This window comes from Nansenia antarctica, assembly GCF_963989245.1.
Source record: "Nansenia antarctica genome assembly, chromosome: 6".
Classification (NCBI taxonomy): Eukaryota; Metazoa; Chordata; class Actinopteri; order Argentiniformes; family Microstomatidae; genus Nansenia; species Nansenia antarctica.
In genome coordinates, this window is record NC_137676.1 from 58,825,356 (window position 1) to 58,851,105 (window position 25,750).

General features: G+C 42.9%; 1 protein-coding gene across 1 annotated transcript in view; it reads right to left on the bottom strand.

The window, feature by feature from the left end:
* The window catches only part of chrna8 (cholinergic receptor, nicotinic, alpha 8), a gene marked incomplete at both ends in the record, with an annotated part of 38,326 nt that extends 12,870 nt beyond the window's left edge, over positions 1-25,456 (bottom strand). Inside the window, 4 exons of the mRNA XM_080534683.1 lie at positions 3,584-3,693; positions 7,159-7,203; positions 15,290-15,429; positions 25,387-25,456. Coding sequence (XP_080390809.1) covers positions 3,584-3,693; positions 7,159-7,203; positions 15,290-15,429; positions 25,387-25,456 — 365 coding nt within the window. The remainder of the gene's footprint in view (positions 1-3,583; positions 3,694-7,158; positions 7,204-15,289; positions 15,430-25,386) is intronic.
* Between the last annotated feature and the right edge of the window lie 294 nt (positions 25,457-25,750).

The following is a 25,750-nucleotide window of genomic DNA, read 5'->3' on the forward strand; positions in this document are numbered from 1 at the left end:
TTCCTGACAGATTTGTTTTCGACAGAGCAACAGTGTGGACGTAAATTACTGTCACACGAGCTGTTGCTTCAAGGCCAGATTTATAACATGTCTCCTAATCAAAAGATAATTGCTCCGCTCACTTAGCAGAGACACCGTGGTCGTTAGAATCCCTCCAAACTGCCGTCAACGCCCTGTCCGTTGTCCAGAACAAATGAGCAATTAGAGCAACCAAACGGCATTCAGAATACAGATGATGCTGGTTAGGATTCTAAAAATGAAGATACATCGTTTGTTTTTCCTCAATCACCAAACCATCCTTCCACTCTGCGTCCTGCGTATGAGCGTTTATCTTTTTAATCAACGTTTGGTGATGAATTGGATGAATGAGTGATTCTACAAAAAGAGTTGCTGAACCTCATAGACCTAAGAGATTAAAATCGTGCTTAACAAATAACACCCAATGAGCTTTACGCAGATTAACACCCTCGACTCCCCACAGAGATAATCGATTATACAGATCACAACACAAACAAACACAAACAAAGCAAGAACAAGTTTAAAAAGAAAAGTTATGTGGCTGGGGGGAAGGACGTAGCCAATGAAAGGAAGGTTACACACCTCAAAGAGTAAAAGTGTGTAAATTATGCATCATGTTTGTCCTCTTAGATTTGCTTTTGTGTGTGTTTCGCAAACCGCAAATCCACAATTCCCTTGAAGAAAAACATTTCTATCCCCAGGACTATTCAAAGACTCACATCGGGCCATGTATGTGGCGTAGCACACTAAGGTTTGATTCCGGCCATCGACATATCCTGCATGTCCCCTTTCTCTCTCATCCATCCTTCCTTTTAATCTCTTCTGTCTCTATCTCAATAAAGCAGAAATGTCCTAAAAACATGTATTTTTAAAAATGGTATACACCTTTGTATATCAGGACAGCTCTATATTGTTTAAATCCAAAATATCAGTTGAGGCAGAAAAGGCAATACTATGACTTCATCCCTTGAGGCGTTTTTAATTTATTTTATATTGAAAGCCGAGCCTGTACTGTGACATCTCTCTCCAACAGTACCGTATGTGAGGAGGAGAAAGGATTTGGGTCATAGCTGTACATGGAAAGACACTTAGAGCAGAACCAAGAACAGACTTCTGTCTCGTCCTGTTTTTCCTCTTCTCTTTATTGCTTTTTATTATCTCTCTCTCTCTCTCTCTCTCTCTCTCTCTCTCTCTCTCTCTCTCTCTCTCTCTCTCTCTCTCTCTCTCTCTCTCTCTCCTTATTTTGCCCTTCAGTTTTGCATATACTGTAGCCACAAAACATCAGTTACATCCTTTACTTCATTAGTTTACTCCAGGATTATGAATGTTGTCATCATTAGCGATTGTTGTTGCCAGCTGTAAGCTCGCTACTTAATGTTCTGTATCATCCCCATTAGACTGGTGAACCCTCCTCATCTCACACACCCACACTAAGCCAAGGCACCAAATCCATCTCCATATGATACTACCTCATAAACGAATCCTCAATCACCTTCAAGGTAACACAAGATGGCTGTGTCATCAATCACCTTGTACAGCAGCTCTTATATTGTTGACATACCCTCCGTTACGAGGACATAGTGTGAGGAAGGTAGGGAGGAACTTATTATTGGAACTTATTATCGTATTCTCTTGTTGTCACACTGTGACACTTACAGTACAGTAGGCAATTACCCCCCCTCCTCCTAACAGCTTGTAAAGTCAGCAGGGGTTGATAAGATGATGTTGTAAAGCTGCTGTTCTTGGGCGGAACGGAGCCAATTAGAGGGTTACTATTGTGGTCTAGAAAAGGATCCCCTTTTTATGTGCCAGGTTTTAGAGTTTGGGAAAAGGGTGTGTCCCCCAACGAAAATAATAGCCCTTTGCTTTGTTGTTTATGCCCATGTCTTTGCCGTCAATGCAGTGGATATTACTTTCCTTTCATCTGTTATGATGACATTCGATAGTCCCAAAACGGTATACTTCAAGCACTTAGAAAAGTGATGTTGAGTCAACCCGATATCATCAATCCATTATCACCAACCACTTCACATTTTGATGTCAACATATAAACTCCTAATATAGTATAATAAACAAGCCTTGAGAGCCCTTAAGGCCAATGTACTATATCTTGTTATCTTGTCAAACAGTTTGTGTTAAAGATAACTTCACTGGCTATACAACCTTGGTTCAGAAAAACCCAAACGATGTCTCTGAGTCACTTTCAGGGATGCAAGGGTGCACAGACAGTTCACACACGCTGTCTTGAAGAGAGTAAAACTGGCACATTCTCCAAGACATTTTTCCTCTAGACGCGGTCATGCCGGTTTACCGCCAAATGCTCTGAGCTGAGAGTTGACCCTGGTCAGCTTAAGCCTCATCTGTGAAACCGGCCCATTGTGAATATAATGTATACTAGCAAACACAATGCATCACTATGTATACCACCAATCACTTGGTATCATTGCATGAAATTCTTATATAACCGTAATCAATGTGTCATCGTATACAACAGCTGTCAACTCAGTCAGCACCATGGGGAACAGAGGTGGCTCTAATTTCCCTTCACCATAGTCAATGTTAGCCACCACATGGCTGGCTGGTTATAATCTGCAAGTGGTTCTGCTAGAATACCCATGAAATCAGTGAGCGTTGGGCTGTTGAGAGCCCCTATTCCCTTTTCAATTTGACTCAATGGACAATATAGCTCTCTTGACAGTTATACGGCAGGGAAACAAAATATGTTCATCCACGCTAAGTTGGCACCTGATAGGCTACTTACTAAACTGCATGAACCAACCAAGAACACAAAGTAGAATAAAGTTACTGAAGTTTAAGAGTTGAGGTAGACACTTCTCTGTTTTCTTTTTTAGTTATGTTGTGTCTGTTTGTTTGCTACAATCTGAAAATAACAGACATTGCACAAGTGGAATCGCCTGATAATTCTGGTCCTATAGCTGGTGGACAAATAGTGATTTCAGCAAGCTATTTCCTATTATGTATCTTGGAGCTCAGCCACAGATGAAAAGCCTTGTGGGAAATGTTGTTTATTTAGTCCTCAACTGAAATTGAAATCCGATGAGCCCAAGAACTGGGTTGAGGGTGTATCGAGAGTAAAAAAAATAACTCAATAAAATAAACACAAGAAAGAATTGTGATGAACCCTAAAATGTTTGTTTAATAAGAACGCATGTTAAATCTATACGGTCTGGGGGGTTAGGGTTAGATGGTCTGCATTTTGACAGCTAATGTGAATTACTGAGAACATTCCAGACCACCAACCTTCTGAAGTGCCACATATCTGTTTATTTGTTGCATAATACTACATAAATATGAAGATGGATACCCAGGCCACTATTGACAAGTAGCCAGTCTTGAATATGCATTCAACCATCAAGGCGGAATAATTGACAACAGAAGAGAACCGAACAATATAGAACAGAACAGAACACACCACACCACACAACACCTCCTTACTGCCTGTACAGAGATAGAACTTTTCCTTTGGCTTCATCAGCAACATAACACGATAACAACACCATAACAAAATGCTTTTTTAATTCCTATAAGAGTGACGAGGCCCTACCTGTTGTACAGCAGGATGTCTGGGACCCAGATCTGGTTGGAGGGGAAGCGCAGGTTCTGGACTCCGGGGTATTGGTCTGGGTTCCACGAGAGATAGATGTCCATCCAGTACTGCGCAAACCAAGGAGGAGAAGAAAGGGGAAGAGGAAATTGTATGGAATTTATTTATCTCAATGTACACATACATACATAAATACACATCTTTTTTTTCCATTTTATTTATGATTTGCAACAGCCTTTTTGATCATTCAAAGCCGCACTTGCAGCTAGACAACAGATTTGGGAGTTGTCCAGTGCTGAAGGGAGAAGGAGGGAGCGGCCTGCCAAAGAGTCTGATTCTGCTGCTGCCAATGTGTCGTTGTCTTGTTTGGCAAGGGAACAAAGCAGCCTTGATGAATGAACCAGGCGAGAAGTGATGGATAGAACCACCAAACCGTCAGAACTGGATAAACTTCGAAACGATGTTGCCATCGTAATGACATGTCTGGATAATAAAACATCTTGGCATGAGCTAGTAAAATAGATGTAAACAAACAGCCCATTTTCGCTATTCTGAATCCCAGTCTCTGATACTGTGGCGCAGACCGCCAAAACACATGAGGTCAGTTGAAAAAAAAAAACGGAACATGACGTTCACATTTTAAATCCCGGCTCCCTAATACCCCATGGCGTGTCTCTCACAGCTGTTGACAATGTTGGCCCTGACGCTACCCTCTCATCTTGTTCTGACCTCGCACCGCAAGCAACAGAGCCACCGCATTGTACATGAAAGCACTTTTAAAGCAGTGATTGTGTGTATTTCACACCACCTCTTGTCATGCAATGCTCAGCCACATGTGTCGTCCGCTGTGTTGATGCTGTCTGTAACGCCAGGCCCTCAGATGGTATAGCTGTAGGATTTATTCCCTGAAGTACTCTCAGGGCATGATCACCTCAACTGATGTGACCACTGATGCTTATCCAGTCCATTGGGCAGATGTACTATATGAGTACTATATGATTGTCCCTTGAGGACGGTGTGTGTGTGTGTGTGTGTGTGTGTGTGTGTGTGTGTGTGTGTGTGTGTGTGTGTGTGTGTGTGTGTGTGTGTGTGTGTGTGGGTGTGGGTGTGGGTGTGAGTGTGTGGCTTTCATGTCATGCCATCATGTCAAAGCCTAGTACATAATGAATGTACTTTAAAGCAATGTTATATGTTCATGTGTCTCCTCTCACGTATGCGTTGACTCATACCTAATCGTCTAATCACTGCACTTTTTGGATCCAAGTGGTTTTGTCCTTCCGTCAACTCGCTTTCATGTTTGCTGGCTTCAACACCATAGACAACAGCCTAATAATAAGGCCAGTAGATTGGAAACAGTGTACAGCTTTCATGTATCAGGAAATAGACCAAACAAACATAATGTACAATGTTATATAATGTAAACCCAGGGAATAGGTTTGAAACAAAGTTGGAAAGAATGCAGTGTCAATCCAAGTGTTTTGAACATTCTAGTTAACAATAACAGAACAGGTCACACAAGGAAAGGCTGTATTTGGGTAAAACCACTTCAATCAAATAATCAAATAATAGACTCTACAGTGGAACAGTCAGACTAAAGTCCATAACAGCTTACTTATCAAAGTTTAGTAAAGGGTTAAAACACACTGCACAAGTAAAGACTGCTGAAATAGCCTTCTTCTTCACTGTTAATGTGCCTCTTAGGTCTCTCACAATTTGCTGCCTCTGCAATGTCCCCAGGCCATTAAAGGAGATGGGACCCCTATAATAAAGGGGGGCGCTTAAATAATTGACTGATTCAAAGTAAGCCAAGCCTGAGAGCCAATCAGAGCCTGTTTACGGTAAGGAAAGCTGACAGGTCCAATCCTGCGGGGTGACATTGGATTGTGACCTCATTCATGGGCTGTTCTGATAAGGAGGTTGCCACGAATACAGAGGAAGTAGAATCTAGCATTACCTACACTCTACCTGTGTATCAAGAGATATATTGTGATACTATGTATTCATGTTTCTATTATATCCATATCACCTTACATAGTATCTGAGCGATTGCACTAAATATATTTCCATATGTCCTTAATATGATCCTGATATTATACAAAATGCATGCCGAAAGGCATTCAAAGCCGAGATTCAATAACAATAACGTCACTATTATATCTCCTATTATGATATTCTGCAGTAGATTTGTTTATCCCGTTCCCTTGACAACATTTGTCGTTTGTCTTTTTGGGAACAATATTTACCTGTGCAGGGCAGAAACCATAAAAAAATAAATACTTAAATCATTGGTTTCTACTTAAAATGTTTGCATTTATTGTTTAACCGTTGTATGAAAGCTATCAACTCCCCCTATCCATGACAGTATTGATGATAAATCGTGGCATCTCTGGAATTATTGCTTAATTATACAATGGTTTGATCAGAACAAGCATTATGACTGGCTGAGAGGCATTCGAAGCACCTGCACCTGTTTTTCACGTTCCCTTGACCACATTTGTAGTTTTGGGACTTGTCAGCGCTGGGCAGACTTATACAATGGATTGATGAAAACAAGCATTCTGTAACGGCCCTGTGTAAGGCCTTTAGCAGCTCCGCCAAGGGAGTTAGTGCAGCCAGTTTGTAAACGGAAGGTCGTGAATTCGATACCCGCTGAGGGCGAGCTACTCTACCCCACTGTTCGCTACATTGGCGAGAGAGTTAACTCTCTTGGCAGAGCTACTAACAGGCCTTACCCAGGGTTGTTACACTATCCCCTCCGTTCAGGAGAGCGTGCCCTCACGCTTCCCTATACAGAGTTCCTTACATGGATACGCCTCTCCGATGGCCTCACAGGTGTCATCCCACTGCTGACACCAATGTAGCCAACGGCGGGGTAGAGTAGCATAACTGATGTTTTGTAACTGATGTTTTGTGGCTACAGTATATGCAAAACTGAAGGGCAAAATAAGGAGAGAGAGAGAGAGAGAGAGAGAGAGAGAGAGAGAGAGAGAGAGAGAGAGAGAGAGAGAGAACTCATGACCTTCCGCTTACAAACCGGCTGCGCTAACTAGAGTGTTAACTCCTCTGGCGGAGCTGCTAAAGAGCCTTACACAGGGTTGCGATTGGCCAAGAGGTGTTCAAAGCCGTGATGTAATAACAATGTCACGGTTAAGTAACCTATTATGATACTTAATAAAAGCAATAATGCCTGAGAAATGTCTGAGAAGCACAGCTAACGCAAAGCTAAGATAATCTCCATTTATGGAAAAACAACCCAAAGACAATGACATAGCGTATGTTTTTACACTTGTTTTTCTGCCAGTGGCAATGCAGGCAAAGGCTTAGTAAGATCATAAGTCATGAGTTTGACTGTTCTGTCATATCATATCATATCAACAAAAGATTGATTGATTTACATGTTTAAATGGGATTTCCTAAGCTCGTTTCATGAATATCTTGGGGCATAAATACAATAAGATGTAATACACACCGCAGGATATAAACATCAAACTCATCTCCACAGCAGGTAAACAAAAGCAAAACAACAATTATACTTGCAAATCGTAATATCACACAAATGTTGCATACAAACGTACCAGCTGTAGCCACGCGTTCGTCATTAAAACCTGGTTCTTCTCGTCCTGCGGGGGGATCGGGGATGGGTGGGATGGAAGAGTAGAAATTGCTTCAGTACACAGTCACAGAGTCTTAAACTGATGTCTGTTCATGGAGCTAGTCTCCTCCGGAGGGAGAAAGTTAATTAAATTCAGTATGTCAGGTAAACGTAAGATAACACTTAACTGGCTGTTAAATATAACATTGACTGAATAACCACAATGAGAGGACTGGTGACATATGAAGAGAGAGAGAGAGAGAAAGTGGAAAAGTGAGAGAAAGTGAAAGAGATGGTAAGGCAGAAAGAGAGAGGGTGAGAGAGGGAAAACATTTGTAACACATTCAGAGAGAGGGAGACGGAGACAGAGAGAGACAGAGGAAAAGGAGTTTGGGCTTGTGTTGATACATTCTACATGACACAGAGACGTGTTAAGATACACATTCTGCACCAATACATATAGTGTCTATCCGAATGTGTTGCTTTGCCATCGCCTCCACAAACATCCTAGAACCTGGCTGTCAACAATAATCGCAGGAGATAAATGCATCTTCTCCGCCTCCATCTCTTGCATCTTCAGAGTATTTTTGAGATGTGAAGTTGAAAAATGTATTATGCGCCCGACTTTTCTCTCTACTGCTAATGCTGTAATATCAAATCAGTTCACATTTTCTATTACTCCTTATGTATCGTCAAGCACAGATAAAGTGAAATACTGCAGTGGAATTGAACCGTAAAACCTATCAGGAGACAGTGAAAATTCTTCTACTCTAGAGATAGAGAGTCTAAACTATTTAACTGTGAAGTAAAATAAACTAAATTACTTTCTGCGAAGAGGTCAATTGTAAAGCTCTGGCTCCGAATCTAAAACTCTGGCCTTCAACACGGATGATTAAACAGCTGAAGGCAACCTCATCCTCTCGTTTTAAAATGGACGGTGGCCATTTTGGCATATACCCCACACAGAGACATTTGGTCATTTGTTTCTTGACGGCCTTCCAGAAACGCCAATGGGAGGAGAGAGTTTAAGTTGGAAAGATGGAGGGACACACCTAATGCACACCACAGTTCTGTTCTACATGAGTAAATCAACCTGAATAGAATTACGGACTTCGAGAGAAATTGTTGTTTTTAACTTTCCTCTTGGATATGAGCCATCGGGTTTGGGTCAGTGAATATACTGTATATACTGTAAGTTAAGAGGGCAGAATGTAACCGGGCCTCAACACTACATTACAAGACCCTAAGAGGGTAATAGGACGTAAATTGACACATCTGTGGAAAATTCAATGAGGTGAAAATAGTTCATGTACTAATTTTATTTATTTATTTTAATAATCTGCACACTACAAATACAACTGACCTCTAAAATGTGTATTCATCTTTCTTGCCGATTGACCGGACATTTTTAAACTACATACGTGTTCATATTCAGAAAGGTCAAAACACTCATCATTCTGTCAACTTGCATTTGACACAGTATGACAGTGGTAGCAAACAGTAGATTTGTCATACTGCTGACTCGAATCAACCTGGGCTGTACTGTGCTGGCCTGGACACACATCCAGTGTACCACTAGCTAGAAAAGACCATACAAATAGATTTATAAACAACCCAATCTGGGCCAGCGCTGTACAGTTTGGTTAATCCCTGTAATGTGTGAAAAGCCCAAATTCATTCAATCCCTTTTGAATGGCCGGTATTGAACTCTCTAACGATACAACACATGATAGCATTGACCCCCCCTACTAGCATTAATTCAATCCAATTAATGCTAGCCATGGCTTTCATTAAAAGCTTAGATGGTAGAGGAGTTATGAGATCTAGATAGACTATGGTGTGCCAAGGTGGTGGTCACCTGACACACTCCTGCCCTCAGGCGATATCTCCTGTGTTTTATGTTCTGTCCAGGCCTATGTTATATTATTATTCAATTATATGCTTTTACTTGATCTCATTATTTCATTAGCTTTCTCTTTTTCTCTCTTTTTCTTTCCACCTAGTGTCATGTTAAGCTTTTTCATGCTGCCTTTTCTTGTTCACTTTTGACACCCCGTCTTTCTCACTTTCAGTCAGTCTCTCTCTCTCTCTCTCCCCCCCCTAATCTCTTGCTCTCTATCTGCCTCTCCCCCCTCCCTCCACCTCCCTCCCTCCTCCCCCACCCCAATCTGCCTTCATGCCGCTGCTTGCCATGTAAGTCCATTCTCAACCACTGCATTCGCAAACACCCTCTCCTCTCGCCCCCTCGCTGTCCAATCTTATCTTTCCCGCACTCAAAGAGCCTCTTTCCTCAAGCAGTCACTTTGAAATGAGACCATCCAGATTGTACTTAGCAAGACAATACCCAGCTTTCTGTTTCAAGGGCTTGTGTGCCTGGGTTGCTCCGTTACTTATCTGAACTTGGATTGAAGCAATGTTTTTTGTTCTCGAGGTTTTCTTTCTGTTATGTTCTTTGTGGTGGGTGAAATAAAGCGTTTGACCCTCAAAGGTCAGTATTTGTCCTGTCTGTCACCCAATGGGATCGCTCTAATATTCTCATAAAACAGGTTTGATTGGGTGGCGGAAGTGATTGACAGCCCTTCATAGCCAATAAAAGAGGTACTTTGCTGTGAGTGAAAGGAATGAATACAGTTGTACACTGTTGTAATCTATTATGAATGTGTCAGCATCCACTTCCCACTTCCACTGCCTCCCTCCATTTCCACCTGCCTCCCTGCCTGCCACCCTGCCTCTCTCCCTGCCTGCCCCCCTCCCCACCTGCCTGCCTCCCTGCCTGCCTCCCTGCCTGCCTGCCTCCCTCACCACCTGCCTGCCTCCCTGCCTGCCTGCCTGCCTGCCTCCCTCACCACCTGCCTGCCTCCCTGCCTGCACGCGTCCTTCCCTCACCACCTCCCTGCCTCCCTGCCTGCCTGCCTCCCTGCCTCCCTCCCTCACCACCTCCCTGCCTCCCTGCCTGCCTGCCTCCCTGCCTCCCTCCCTCACCACCTCCCTGCCTCCCTGCCTGCCTGCCTCCCTGCCTGCCTGCCTCCCTCCCTCGCCACCTCCCTGCCTGCCTCCCTGCCTGCCTCCCTGCCTGCCTGCCTGCCTGCCTGCCTGCCTCCCTGCCTCCCTGCCTGCCTCCCTCCCTCGCCACCTGCCTGCCTGCCTGTCTGCCTGTCTGCCTGCCTGCCTGTTTGCTTGCTTACCCGCCTGCCTAACTGCCTGCCTCCCCTCCCCGCCTGCCTGCCTGCTTACCTGCCTGCCTGCTTACAATTACAAATGTTTTGGTATTCACATGTTTATTTATTTTGTTTACATTGGAATAACACACAAAAGCAGAGAAAAAAGCCAAATCTGATCGTTCCCTATCGTTCCACACAGAACAAACAAAATGGACAGTACAACATTATTGGATCCTTTTCAAAATGGTAAGACATAATTGTATTGCAAGTATGTAATGCTCCTTTAATTTGTCACCTGTGGCAAGTTACAGGTGCTGACAACATAGAAATCACACTTCACACAAAAGTTGACTCAACCTTTGTGTTGTGTGTCTGTGTGTACCACACTGAATTGTCTGAGGATTTGAGAACCAATATTGTGGAAAAGCATGGACAATCTCAAGGCTACAAGTCCATCTCCTGCTTACCTGCCTGCCTGCCTGCCTGCCTGCTTACCTACTTGCTTGCTTACCTGCCTGCCTGCTTACCTACTTGCTTGCTTACCTGCCTGCCTGCTTACCTACTTCCTTGCTTACCGGCCTACCTGCCCTCCCGCCTGCCAGCCCGCTTACCTCCCTCCCTGCCTGCCCTCCTGCCTGCCTGATTACCCGCCTGCCTGTTTACCTGCCCTCCTGCCTGCTTACCTGGCCAGCTGTCCTCCCGCCCTCCTGTCCGACCTGCCTGTCTAGCCAGTCCCTGGTGGTGGTGGAGCCAGACAACCATCTATCTGACCTGTCTAGTCAGTCCCTGATGGTGATGCAGCCAGACGGCCAGGTCTCTGACCTGCCCTAGTTCCCCTGGTGGTGAGGGAGCCAGACGGCGAGGTACCTGACCTGCCCCAGTTCCCCTGGTTAGTTATGGTGGCCAGATGGAGCTCTGGGTTGTGGTGAGGCTGGGTCATACATAATACACTAACACCCGGTCCCTGGGAATGAAAAGGCCAACACAAACACATAACTAATGTATCTGCTCATTCATAATGAAGGCCAAGGAAAACGCTGAGTCCTTTTCAATTCCGTCCGGGAAGTGTTTTGAAACACCAATTAAATTCCAAATTCCAGGGGCCTCACTTAATAAGACTGTGCGGATGACAGTGCGGCAGAGGATTGACGTGAAAAGGTTGTGTACGTACGAAAGCCAGCGTTCTCAGGCGACCCCTGGAGGCAAACGTTGGAATTTATACAAAAAATAAACTTGGTGTGAAAATGTGCGGCCCTGCGCACACACTCTGTGCAAAAAAAAACATGATTTAGGATAATAAATACAAACGGAAATATCCGCTTTTGCAAAACAAACCCTCAAATATACTGTACAGTTTAATCGGGAATCATATTTAATTGAATGTGTAATTATTAAACAACACTTGCATGTTATGAAATGTATTCTCATAAACAATAAGGTGAGCAGTAGGACAAATCACGTTTCATATTGTTTCATATTGTTATCACGCGTTTGTGGCGCAGAACTGTTGCACAGAATTTCACTTTCAGCCTTTCTGTGAACTCCACTGCCTTCGGGGTTTGCCTTCATTGTCATCATGCAGTCCGTATAGATAAATATTAATGAGGGGCATTTCACTGACGGCATGTGCACTGTGTTATTAATCAGAATATTTCTGTGCATAAACGTTCTAGCTTTCGTACGTACGCAACCTTTTTACACCAGTCCTCTGCACAGTTTTATAAATGACCCCCCTGGTCTGTCGTTGGAGCCACAATCAAGCGCTGAACTTACATAGCACTGATATCGGGCTCCGTGTCAATATTCTACAGTGGCTTCTTTCCCTGAAAGACCTAGACTAGCTACAGCAGAATCCAACTGTGCCTCCGGTGTATGGCTTTCACTTATCCTGTCTGCTCAGATCACAATAACAGAGGAGACATGGAAATAAAAGCCTCCGTAGAGAATTACGATGTGTCTGTGGCTGACAGAGAGGGGAGTCTGCAGGGCTATTTTAGCAGCCCACCTGTGGACACTTCAGAAGCCTGCCTCGTCCCACTGTCCTGTTTCTGTCTCAGATGATTACCTGAGACTGATCAACCTGAGGATCTCCAAACATATTATGCCCCTGCGACTTCCACCCGCATCCCCTATTCTGACCAAATTCTCTCGCGCGCGCACACGCACACGCACACACATGCACACACACACACACACACACACACACACACACACACACACACACACACACACAGACGCGCACACACACACACACACACACACACACACACACACACACACACAGACACACGCACACACACACACAGGATTAGCAGTAGTGGAGCGCAGCAGCTGGCTCCAAGGCGCGGCCTGTGAACTGATTGAGAGGAATTCATGCGTTCACAGTTTCACAGCTTCCCAGCCGTAGCCTATGGGCCCCCTGCCATCTGGGGCCAGGGCCGGAGCCAGGGAGCACAGGTTTGAGCCGGAAGAAAGCGGCCATGTTTTTGTATGTGGTGGAAATTGGGCTTGTACAGAACCGGTCATCCATAGGCTCCATAGTTCTAACTGGGCCACAGAGTTGTTCCAGTCTAGTGGCTCCATAATGAAGAGTGATTGGCCCTACAGTAGTCATTCTATTGAATTGGCGTAACAGTTTTACATCTGGTATCTTTTCGGAGTTCGATACGTCACCGTGGTGGGGTCTGAACACAGAGCCAAAAGCCATTTGGAGCATCTAATGAATTGGAGGTGTTTTTACATCAAGCGCTAATGAGTAGCAGTCCGTAACCTTATCCAAGCGTCAAGGGACACGTCACCATTGGTTTAACTGATGGCGGGATAGTGGTGGCCTAGTGGATAATGAGTTGAACTGGTGATTTGAAGGTCAAATCCCACCTCGGAACACCACTACTAGTGTGCCCTTAAGTAAGGCACTTAGCCCTAAATTACTCCAGGGAGACTGTCCCTCTAATCTAATTGTAAGTCGCTTTGGATAAAAGCATCTGCTAAATGGTTCAAATGTAAAATGTAACTCATACTCTTTATCTCCAGCACCTTACCAGTGCCTACATATGTGAAAACGCCGATTTTCGATGTTCTGTAGTCAGAAAAGATTGGGAAAATGGTCCTAAGGAAATACTTATAATAGGAGTGTCAGCTAATGTTCTATAGGACGAAGGGGCTTGTCTCAGAGTTGCCACTGTGACGTACAGTACTTGTTAAGCCCATCATACATGTACCGTATGTATGTCTGCACTTTTGCTATTTAGAGACACTTGCTGGCCATTTGCGGTATTGCTCTTCTTCTTTGGTACCTATCAGGAAGTAGGAATTAAATTCTTCATGGTTTAATAATTCAGCTCAGTAACATGCACTACCACCCTTATTGTTTATGGCGGTCACTGTGTAAGCATCGCTTGTGAGAACAATGAACTTGTTAAGCTTCTTATCTTGCATTATAAGAGATATTTTGTGTAAATGAGTTAAAATCTTGTGTAAATCTTAGCGTTTCATGTATGCTGTGTAATAAACTGCCCTACTTGTCTAAACTATGTTGTGTTCTTATACCGGTTAGCCTCACTAGCTTTGTTAGCTATTTTCACACGTTATGTTCAAATAAATTCCTATTTTGAACATTCAAACTTTGTATGTGAACTAGTATTCATGCAAGGAACACTTGTGTATTGCTATTCTTTTTTCCCCCTTTTTTATTTGTTTACGGTTTCACTCCCTAAGGCTTTTTCCTGACTCATGTCATCTGTGAGTGGAGTTTGGGTAGATGTAGATGTAGATGTAGATGTAGGTAGGGCTTATATACTACTACTGTACAAAATTAGACATCTACCCAAACTCCACTCACAAGCGCCATGCGAGTCAGGAAAAAGCCTTCTAGCTCTTTTGGACAGTACATTAGCATATAAGTCCCTTGTACACAAACCCATGTTCTGTCCTGGTCTGAGTGCATTGTGGGGGATGCATAAAACACTGGGATATAACACCATATGTGGCGCATGCATCCGTGATGCAAATGTAACCATGCAGTTATCATGACACACACATTCAAACACACACACACACACACACACACACACACACACACACACACACACACACACAGAGGCTGTGACAGAATAAGTATGTCTCAAGTGACTGTGACTATGTTTATTGGCTGAGTGCTTCTCCATGGTCAGGAAGACTGATGCAACTCTGCATGGCTCTAAGATTTACAGCTGCACTGTGTGTGTGTGTGTGTGTGTGTGTGTGTGTGTGTGTGTGTGTGTGTGTGTGTGTGTGTGTGTGTGATTGCGTGATTGCGTGCGTGCATGTGTGCGTGTGTTTGGTCCAGAATGCATGAATGCAGGACACCACAAGACAGCTGTTCTGACTGAGTTTTCCAGGAAACTCTACGATTGTGGTAAAATAGGGAGAGAGGGGGGGTGGGGGGAGACAGAGAGTTTAATATAATAAAAAGCAATAAAGAGAAGAGAAAAAACAGGATGAGAGAGAAAGAGAGAGAAAGAGAGAAAGAAAGAAAGACAGAGGGAGAAGAGTGAATACAATTTAAACAAAGGCTGATGTGAAAAAAGGCAGAGAGAGTGAGAGGGAGGAAATAAAAACAAAGGTATGAAATGGAGGTGGGGGGTGGGGGGTGGGGCACAGCAAGATTGTATTTTCTTATTGAAAGAGGGTCAAGCCCTTTCGAGAGATGAAATTAAAGGGAGAGAAAGGTTGTGGATTTCTGAGAAGATTAATATTACTACAGAGAGTGGCTCTGAATAATAAAACTCTCATCGACTGATTGAGTAAAGATTAATACAACACACAAATGGCATGACAAAACATGACATAAACTCATATTATTAGGTAGGTGATAACCTTCTTCCTTTGTCTCTCAGCCCAAACTACTACGGTACAGTATGCCAACACCACATACACACACACACACACACACACACACACATACACACTCACCACGTCTATGATCTGCAGTAGCGTGAGACCCAGTTCCACCAGTATAGGTTGTGAGTCATTATGTACTGGTCTCTCCAGCTTGGTATAGTTTACCATGAGGTCCTTGTACAACTTCCTCTGATGCTGCCCCGCAAGACAACCTGAGAGAAAGAGAGAGAGAAGGAGAGAGAGAAGGAGAGAGAGAAGGAGAGAGAGAAGGAGAGAGAGAGAGAGAGAGAGTGTGTGAGTTTTAACACACCTTTATTGCACAATTTGTAATGAAACACGGTAACCTTGTAAAAAAACAAAAAAACACATAATAAAACGAAACAAGATATTGACAAAATCAAGTTCCACCTCCACAGCTGAGCACAGTCCACCATGGTAGACTCACACATTGGTGTCTCAATGCTCATACTGCCTACTGACTACTAATAGCCTCTTTCACACCTTCTCATTCATTCAGGTGGTGTAATGGTGTAGGTAATGTTTTCTTGGCACACTTTGGGCCCGTTAATAACAATCAATCATTGCTTGAATGCCACAGCCTATTTGAGTATTGTTGCTGACCGTGTGCATCCCTTCATGGCCACAACGTAACCATCTTCTAGTGGCTACTTCCAGCATAATAATGTACCATGTCACAAAGCAAAACTGGTGTCATGAACATGACAATGACTTCAGCGTTCTTCAGTGGCCTTCTCAGTCACAGGATATGTATCCAATAGAACACACTTGGGATGTGTTGACCTGAAAAACCTGCAGGAATTGCGTGATGCAGTCATGTCATCATGGACCACAATCTCAAAGGAGATTGTTTAGGCCATGTTGTTTAAAAATGCATGCAGTAGGCGACACATGTCAACATACAACATCTCACTCATACTGAATTCTGTAATCTGTAATTCAATTATGATTTGTGGGTCCAAAATGGGAAAAGACTTCCTGACTAGTGTTGCAGCACATGGATAGGCAAATCTAGTAGGACATCCTGGCTTTGTATACATACGCAATTACTGTCAATTTCAGACTGCAAAACCTTTGAATCTCGCAAACTGAAAACGCCTCCTATTTAGGTCACAGTAGGAGCATTCAGACACGCCCTTCAAACATTGTCGAGAGAGAGAGAGAAAAAGAGAGAGAGAGAGAGAGAGAAAAAGAGAGAGAAAAAGAGAGAGAGAGGGAAAAAGAAAGGTGACATTTGATGCCCAAAGATGCTACAGTGTGTAAAATTCTCCAGACTACTGTGAAATGATGATTCAATCATTTGGCATGATGGCATTTTCAATTATACTCAACCGTACAAACACATTGAGCATCCACTCTAAGGAAATACAGATCAAAACACAATATGAACAAACCCATTATGAATATATTGAATCACATTTACATTGTGAAAGTAATTACGGTATTTGCTTATTAACTTTGGATTAATTGAGAGGTTTACACAATACTATGAGGCAGCTCGAACATGATAAGGCTATTTAGCATGAATAAATATTCAAATGAAGTTGCTGATGCAATGGAACAGCAAAAGCAGTCAAGCATAATGATAATAATATTTTTTCATGCGTGCGTGCGCACACACACACACACACACACACACGCTCGCACACACACACACACACACACACACACACACACACACACACACACACACACACACACACACACACACACACACACACACACAGAGAGCCAGATACATGACAGATGTCACTCACTAAACCCATGTTCACAGTTGATCTGAGCTCATTATCCTTCTCCAACAAAGTGTGTGAGTGACTCTAACAAGGTTCATGCCAGTCACACTGATCACAGTCCAATGACAGTAACATCTGGGGTTTCTTTATGTGTAATTAGAACATATGCTAGCATACACATTCACACACACACCCCAACACACATGCACACACACCATATGCGATACATAAGAGCTCTTGCATCAAGCGATATAGTACCATAGAGTGATAGCACTGTCGTCGGACTGACACATCTGTCATTCATTTAATTTTCTTTTCTTTTCTCTTCTCTTAAAACAGTGATCCCTCTTTCGGCTGTGATAATGAACGTGTTGGTGACACATGTCTCCAATGTGGCTTTCAAAGATGTCAGCCCAGGAAAGCTAATTTCACCATTAGGGGGAAAACTTTGACATTAGAATGACAGTCGATGACACCGGAGTTCTCTGAGAAAAGTTGTTTTCTTTGAGAATTCTTCTATTTCCCTCTGAGTCTAGATCCATACAAATGTCAAATTATGATAAACAACAGAGGGACGAGTCAACAACATGTTTCAAGCAGGGTTTGTTGGAATAATGAGGGTATAAGACAATGGTTTTCAGTGCACAGACACAGTGCGTTAAACATCCAGCAAAGAGATTAACTTGACTCCTCAACATTGGCACAGATCTGACAAAACAGGATAGGTCAAATCAGATCTCCAACCCGGTATCAGCCATTTTGCTCTACCCCATCGTTTATTCTCGGGTCTGTGCCTTGAGGCAGATGAGGAGAAACAATTCACTTTAGACTGTTACGATGCACCCGACAGTGACCGAGCAAATGATTCCTATTATGGTCTTTCACTGCCCTTCACACAGAAGTTACACCCTAGCTTATCATAAAACTTTCCCATTCCTCAGCAGCTCAGCCAGAACCAAAAAGGTCTGGTCTCTTGTAGCCAAATAAATACCCTCCAAAATTAGAATGTTGTCTCAACACTCTGGAGCAATTACCAAGTGGCCGCGGAGACAAGAGCGTGCATAATGACAGCAGTAAATGGGCGGCTAATTATCTAACGAGCCAAAAGTAAACAAAGGCCTCCTGGTGCTGCTGCGCACCGAGGCCCTTGGCCGGGATCACGGCATGAAATCCGCATAACGAGGCTGATTGACAGGAGGGTCGCACTGACCCAGGTGCAGTGTTAAGAGTTCAGGATGCTGATGGTCTGGGAGGGCTACGGTTTCACTAGGGTGGCCTGTTCCTGAGGACTTGCTTGAGGACATAGAATGAATTTAGTGTGTAGAAGCAGTCGCTCTAATTCCGGGTGATTTATGTTTGGATGGCGGGGGGGGGGGGGGGGGGGGTCTGACGATGACAGATGGATAGATAAAGAGAGAGAAGGGGTGAGACAGCGCAACAAAGTTAAGTAGCTAAACCAAAACAAAGCATCAACAGCTTTACCCACACTTTCCCATAATGCCTTTTCCTTTTTTCTGTCAACTCCGTCTGAACTCCCTGCTCTGCTTTTTTATGTGATTCTCCTCAACGGCCCACAAAGACAGATGCCAGGCTTATGAAACTGAACCCCCATGTGTTTTAACTAACTGCTCTTTTGATATTGTCTACACTGGGACATGTTCTCCACAGAACTGAGAGCTGCTGCTGTGTGTGTGAAGTTCAAGTGGGGCTAAAACACAAGAGTATTCCCCAGCCCCAGTGGGGGAGGAAGGCATTTAAAAGCTTCTTTTGTTAGAGCTATTAACAGGTACTGCAGTAGCCTAGCATTCATTAGCATTCATGACTTATTCAAGTGCATCTGTTCCCCATGGCCCAGTGCTTTTAATAGACTCTGGGTCCATATGAACAGTATTCTGTAGATTTATCAAATGTCCAAATGAAGCACTCGTGTTTAGTATTTTGCACGCAATGAGCTCAGCGACCCATTGACCCCAACAGATGCTGAATAGAAACTCTCTCAGGTCTGTTACCTCAGGTCTGTTACCTCAGGTCTGTTACCTCAGGTCTGTTACCGCAACCATCTTCAGTTGTCTTTTGAGGACACTTAAATCTCCTCTTCAGCAAATTAAATGCAGGTTCAATATAATTTAAATCTGGAAATTGACTTGACCAGCAAAGAACTTTCCACTTTGACCTGAAAAATCACTTTTGGGTATCCTGAAATAAGGGGACAATGTGTAAAAAGTGAAACCAATATATCAAATAAAAGCTGAGAATCTTTTAGGATTTAAAATCCAAACTTTTGGAGTGTAGAGGTGAAAGAAGATATATACTACCGGTATGTTTTTTTTTTTTTTTACTTTAAATTTTTTTTCTCAGAATGATAATAATATATCATATTATAATATAGAATGATAGAATGATCATAGAATGATAAAAATGATAAATAAAAATAATAAAGTGATTAATAAATAAATTAATAAAATAATAAACTGTCCCATTACAGGGTACTGCATGTATGTATGTAGTATATGTACATATGTTTGCAAGTAAGGTGTGTGTGTGTGTGTGTGTGTGTGTGTGTGTGTGTGTGTGTGTGTGTGTGTGTGTGTGTGTGTGTGTGTGTGAGAGTGTGTGTGTTGTATGCATGTTGTACTGTATGTAAAAGCATGCATGGACCTGATTACTCTAAGATATGGTCTTCTGTAATAATAATATCATTGCTCTGTATGTTTGCCTACTACAAAGATAACAAATTACACCTATACACAGAGAGTTAGTTCTATGAAGACCAACTTTAAATATCCCCTATATGGAAATGCAAGCGTACAAATGTGTTTCCACACCATGTCAAATGGCCTATGATCTGAACCAGCTGAGGCCCAAAAACACATCTGACTCTAGCGTTTGATGATAACATGTTATAGTACAAGTAGGGATGGGCATCAATGATCGACGATCGATAATTGATTGATAAGGATCTTGGTCGATCACAAAACATTTTAATCAATAATCATTAATATATATTTTTTATTTTTATTTTTATTTATTTTTATTTTTTAATGACACTAACGTTTTCAGTCATCCTCCTATTTGTGAGTAACTGGTTTTTTACTGCTCCTATGGTGAGTTACTTATTTTCTATATTTTTATTTATAACATAAAATGTGTTTTTAAGTTAAACAATTTAGGCTACTCACTGCCTTGTTTAAGAGGATTGTTATCTGACTGTAGTGTCTAGTTTGAATGTGAATGAATGTGTGCAATAGCAACACAAATAAAGTTTTCCCCAAGGAAAACATGCTTGTTATTTCTTTTTGACATTTTTTTATGAAAAGAAGCTTATCGATTAATCGATAATTGATCGTTAATTCTTGCGATTATCTAAAAAGAAATTGTGATCGTTTGCCCAGCCCTAAGTACAAGATGACCAAACATTTTAGGTATTCGTTCTTCTCCTGACCAGTTTTTTTTACGAGGGACATGTTGTACTGCCAATGATCATGAACTGATTACTGATTCTGAATCACCTTTCACTAGTTCTCAAAGTACTTTATATGGAAGATAACTCACACCATCCAATTACAGTAGAGATCATAGGCTTCAGGGGACAAAGTAAAGGATTCTGTAACAAATACTGGGTTGAAGACTCCTTCCACATGACATTTGCAGTAAAAACCAGTTCATTCGGATCGGAACAGACATAGGCTGTTCATGTTTAATCCAGACAGACTGATTTTGATATTATCTCTCTTTGTTCAATATGATATCATCTAATGTAATCTGTTTGAAAGTACGTGGCATTATGTATTTAAGTGATGAAAATCCTAGTTCATATATACTTGGATTAGTGGCTGGATACTGTCCTATAAGATGGACCTAGTTTGGACTGTGAATAAAACATCTGAACCCCCCTCCTCCTCCTGCTCTCTTCTCCTGCCTTCTTCATCCTCCGTCTCTTTTCCATCCTACTCTTCCTCTTCCTCCTTCTTCTTGTCTACCCCTCAATCCTCTTCCCTCCTCTTCCTCTTCCCCCTAGCTGTAGACTAGACATCAATCCCATGCCATGCGAAGCAGGAATAGCACAGCTCAACTGATCTGAAAATCACATGAATGGTTCCAAGTTTAAAGTTCAACATTTACACATCCATATGCTTCAGAGATTATTGGATCCATACATCTGCCCTCAACCAAGTAAACCTACTCTGGGTCAGGGTTCAGGTTAATGGTCGCATCCATCTAACGTGGAGTCTGAAACCCAGTTAGATCTGAACAGTGACATGACCTGGCGACTGTTGGAGAGAAGACTAATCACGGTCAGAGACCAACGTAGCCAAAGGACAGCAATCGTGTCCAACAAATGGCTCCTATATATCTCTTTCACTGCACTAGCACCCGTCATATTTTCACTCTAAGATCCACGAGGGGCCCACGAATGAAACGTCGTCGATCGATAGAATTCAGCTGTGTGCTAAAATAAAACTAACTGCCTTTTATGGCAGAAGCCACTGTTGTAATGCAGTAGCAGCCAACACTGTTTATGCTGGGTGCGCTCCTGAATGCACTGCTGCCTTCAACGCAATTTAAAAAAGGGAAAATGTCCCAGGGTCGATGATCATCTATTATGTTGTGTTTCCTTGATGTTCCTATTTTGACATTCCCAGACAATGATACTAGGATAGAGTCAAACATTTCATCACAACACATATTCATTTCAAACATTTCATCACAACACAGATTCTCAGTGCAATCACTAAAAAAAGAAAAAATAACTTTACATAAACCATCATGATAAGCAGGCAGGCAAAATCAAATAGACGTTTTGGGTTCATTCACCAGACATAGCCTAACGGTTTGGTTTTCGCCGGGCACAAACAAACTGAATTCTTATTGAATGATAAAAATACAATTAGAAATTATGACGTTCATGCTTCTCTGGCTCAATCCAAATATAAGAAAATGGTTCAGGTATCGAAGTCATGAATGAGAGAGGCTCCAAGCCCCCTCCTCTTCTATGTGTGTGCTGTAGCTACATTGATGTAGCTATGTTGATGTGGAGTTTTGTTTGTGTTGTGTAACCTATTGTGGGTTTTGTGGATTACTGGATGTATGTGGATTACATTGAACAATGTATTGTGTACAATTTAGCAGATCTGCAAAGCCCTAAGCAGTAGGGTATATGGGAAGGGACTTGGGGTTGTTTTGGGGACAGGCAACAGTGTAATATCACTCTGCTGCTGGCTGTGTCAACCAGCTTTTCTAAACACACTTCCCTTAACACCCAAACAGGCACAGTCGGACTGTTTGTCATATCTAATATCCCTGACATGCTGTTGAAAGCCTACATTAACTCTCCTAGACAGATTAATCTGAGCTTTTCCCACCAAATGGACTCCATCACAGAGAGGTCAGAGGGTAAACCCAAACAGCTTGTCGGTGACGGAAAAACAACAACTGGGTGTTTGAAGACGCCAGAGGGTGGGTCCCTCGAAACCGACGCTGGAAGACTTGACATTGTTACATTGTTCAATTCATAGAATACGTATAGTTGTTGTACAAGCAGAATTTTTACCCATCGCTTCAGGCTACATCTAACTGTCCCAAAAGACCTCCTCATCCCCACTACCCTGTACAGTTACTCAACTATATATATATATTTTTTTAAACTTGCTTCTTCTAGCATTGTAACTGCCAATGGCCCCTGGTGTTGGCATAGATGACTATTTATTGTAATGACTGATCAATAGATGATTCACTTACTTGTAAGATTCAGATTCAAGATTCAAGATTGCTTTACTGTCTGTCACACAGTGACAGAAATTCTCCTTTGACAGGCAGAAGTGCAGCTCGCTTTGGATAAAGGCGTCTGCTAAATGCCAAAAATGGAATATAAAATGACATACTTTTTCCAAAGTGGCTTGCATTAACAAACACTTCTGTGCTAAATTAAACATACACTTCTCACAATCCAGACATTGACTCAACTCTTCTGTAAAACACATTCCTGAGAGAGAGTTAAACAGGCAATCGGTTTTTAGAAATAAATATTAGCAAACAACAGAGTAGAATGGCTACATTACCATGTTCAACAGTGTTCGCTGCCAAACCGTATCCAAGGACATGGTGATTCCATTAGCTGGTTCAAACCCAACTGACAAGTCCACCTAAACTTCAAAACAACCTGCGCAAGTGTTACCTTTACACCTTTCCTTGTATAAAACAATAGAAAATGTCCACATCTGTCAATGTCCAACTTCACAGAGGTGTAACCCTATCAATTATTGATCTAAAATATCACTATCAAATCTGTAATCCAGTAAGTAAACGATGACAGATAACCCACAGGAAAAGCCGATTAGATATCGATTTGTTTCTGGCACTCTGTCAGAGGACAAAGCCAAGCTCCAAACAAGAACCAAAAACAACCTTGAAGTGGGGTCACACATACTGTATGTACACGTTATGGCAATCCCTACAGTATCTGGCTTGAGCTAATCTGACACTGAAACAAGGCAGAGTTGACCGAAAATGAATACAATTTACCTAACGTTATGGATCTGCAGAGTGGTGGTTCTCCACACCCATAAAATAAGGTTAATGTCATTGGATGTGAGCCACATCTGAGCATAACACGACCCCCGAGAATACCAAAATCACATCATTGCATAAATTTGAGTGAACTATCCTGTTCAATGGCCTGCCCAGAAAATGTCGACTGGAAAGTTAACGCGCCAGCCATGACCTTGAAAGGGGATGAATATATATCCCAAAACACCCCCCCCCCCCCCCGCCCACCCTAATACAAAACCCTAAAGGGAGTCGGATACATCCCTGCAGACTGTGCGCGTGATGTATTGCGCCTAGTTCAAAAGGCCAACGTCAAGCATAGCATGGAGTGTATATCTGCCCACTCAGCTGCTCGTCAGATGGACTGAGGTGGGCAGCATGCTGAGCCTCCTAACTTAGGATGATGGGCGATGGGCTGCCTTGTCCGATGTGGGCAATGTGATTGTCCATGTCATTGGCTCTGTGGGTGTCACAGCATTCACACAAAATGATCCTCAAAAAAACGACACGCTTCATAACAAACTACACATCTACTGTATGTACTGTGTGTGTGTGTGTGTGTGTGTGTGTGTGTGTGTGTGTGTGTGTGTGTGTGCGTGTGAGAGAGGGAGAGACAGTCTGTCTGCGTGTGTGTGTGTGTGTGTAAATGTGAAATGTTTGAGTTAATGTATTAATATGATACAGGGGAGGGTTTATGTCAAGTTTAAGTGACTACACCTGGTTCTCATGCAATGAGATGATAATTAAACAGCTTGGTCAACATGTGGGCTTTCTAATGATTTGCTTCAGAGAGGAAACCAGAGGCTTTCCCTGGAAACCTGCCAGTGCACCAGGCAGGTGTGGTAGTAGAGAAGAATAAAACGTATAAATAAATCACATTTATATTCGGAATGTATCCAAAGGAGTTTGGGGGGGGGTGTGGGTGTGAATAAACGTAGCCTTTTGGCCCAACAACAACAACAACAACAACAACAACAACAACAACAACAACAACAACAACAACAACAGAAAGCTTAAACTTCTCATGATTCCAACCATAACCCAGTTTTATCGTCATGAATTTCTCAAAAGCCGTATATCTCAATTCCGTATCCCCTGATTACTGGGCCGGGTATAAGGGGATACTCTTAAGCATATCTGGCTTTTAGCGCGTGCCCATGCATCACCGCCCGAGCTCCAGATGTTGCAGAGGTATTAAAGAGGTCAGGGAGCTGGAGGGCACGCGAGCGCGCACACACACACGCACACACACACACACACACACACACACACGCACACACGCACACACACACACACACACACACATACACACACACACACACACACACACACACTCACACACACACACACACACACACACACATACACACACACACACACACTCTCACACACACACACACACACACACACACACACACTCACACACACACACACACACACACACACACACACACACTTTGCGATGTATACAGTTCCAACACGGATTTTGTCGACAGCTGCAACAACAGTTACAGTACAGTACACAACGCAGCTGACTCTCACTTCCAAATGTGTCCGCGTTCGGGATTAATTGGCTGGGGATTTGTTCAATTAAGCAATAACACACTAGTGCAGCGGTCAAACCGCGATAGCGCACCCTCCCGTGTATCCTCCGCTACTGTCTGCGAACGCACCGCTCTACGCAGTCAGCAAGTCCACTAGTTGTTCCGAAAACGAGATACCCCTTAAAAGTTTAACGTCCAGCAAAATGTCCAATGACTATTGAACATTCAGTGCATTCTTTCAACAAGTTTTTTTTGTATCCCATTATGCGCTGTCAGATTGTACAGGTGTATTTATCCAAGCGTATAAAGACAAACTGTGACCCACCTTTGAAACAGAACGCGGTCCACAGGTAAATCGAGATAAATCCATATCCAACACACTTTAGATGCTGCATCGTCCCACTGGGTAAAGAATCCTTCAGTTGGCAGAGATCAAACTTCGTTTTGACAAGGATGCACCGACTATCCTCCTTTGTGAGAGGCTGGATTTCTGGATCTCTCTCTCCCTCCCTCTCTTCTCTCTTCTCTCTCTTTCCCCCCAACCCCCCCACCTCCACCCCCTCTCACCCCCCCACCCCCTCCACACGCGCACACACACACACACACACACACACACACACACACACACACACACACACACACACGCACACACAGACAAACACACAAACACACTCTCACGATATACTGTT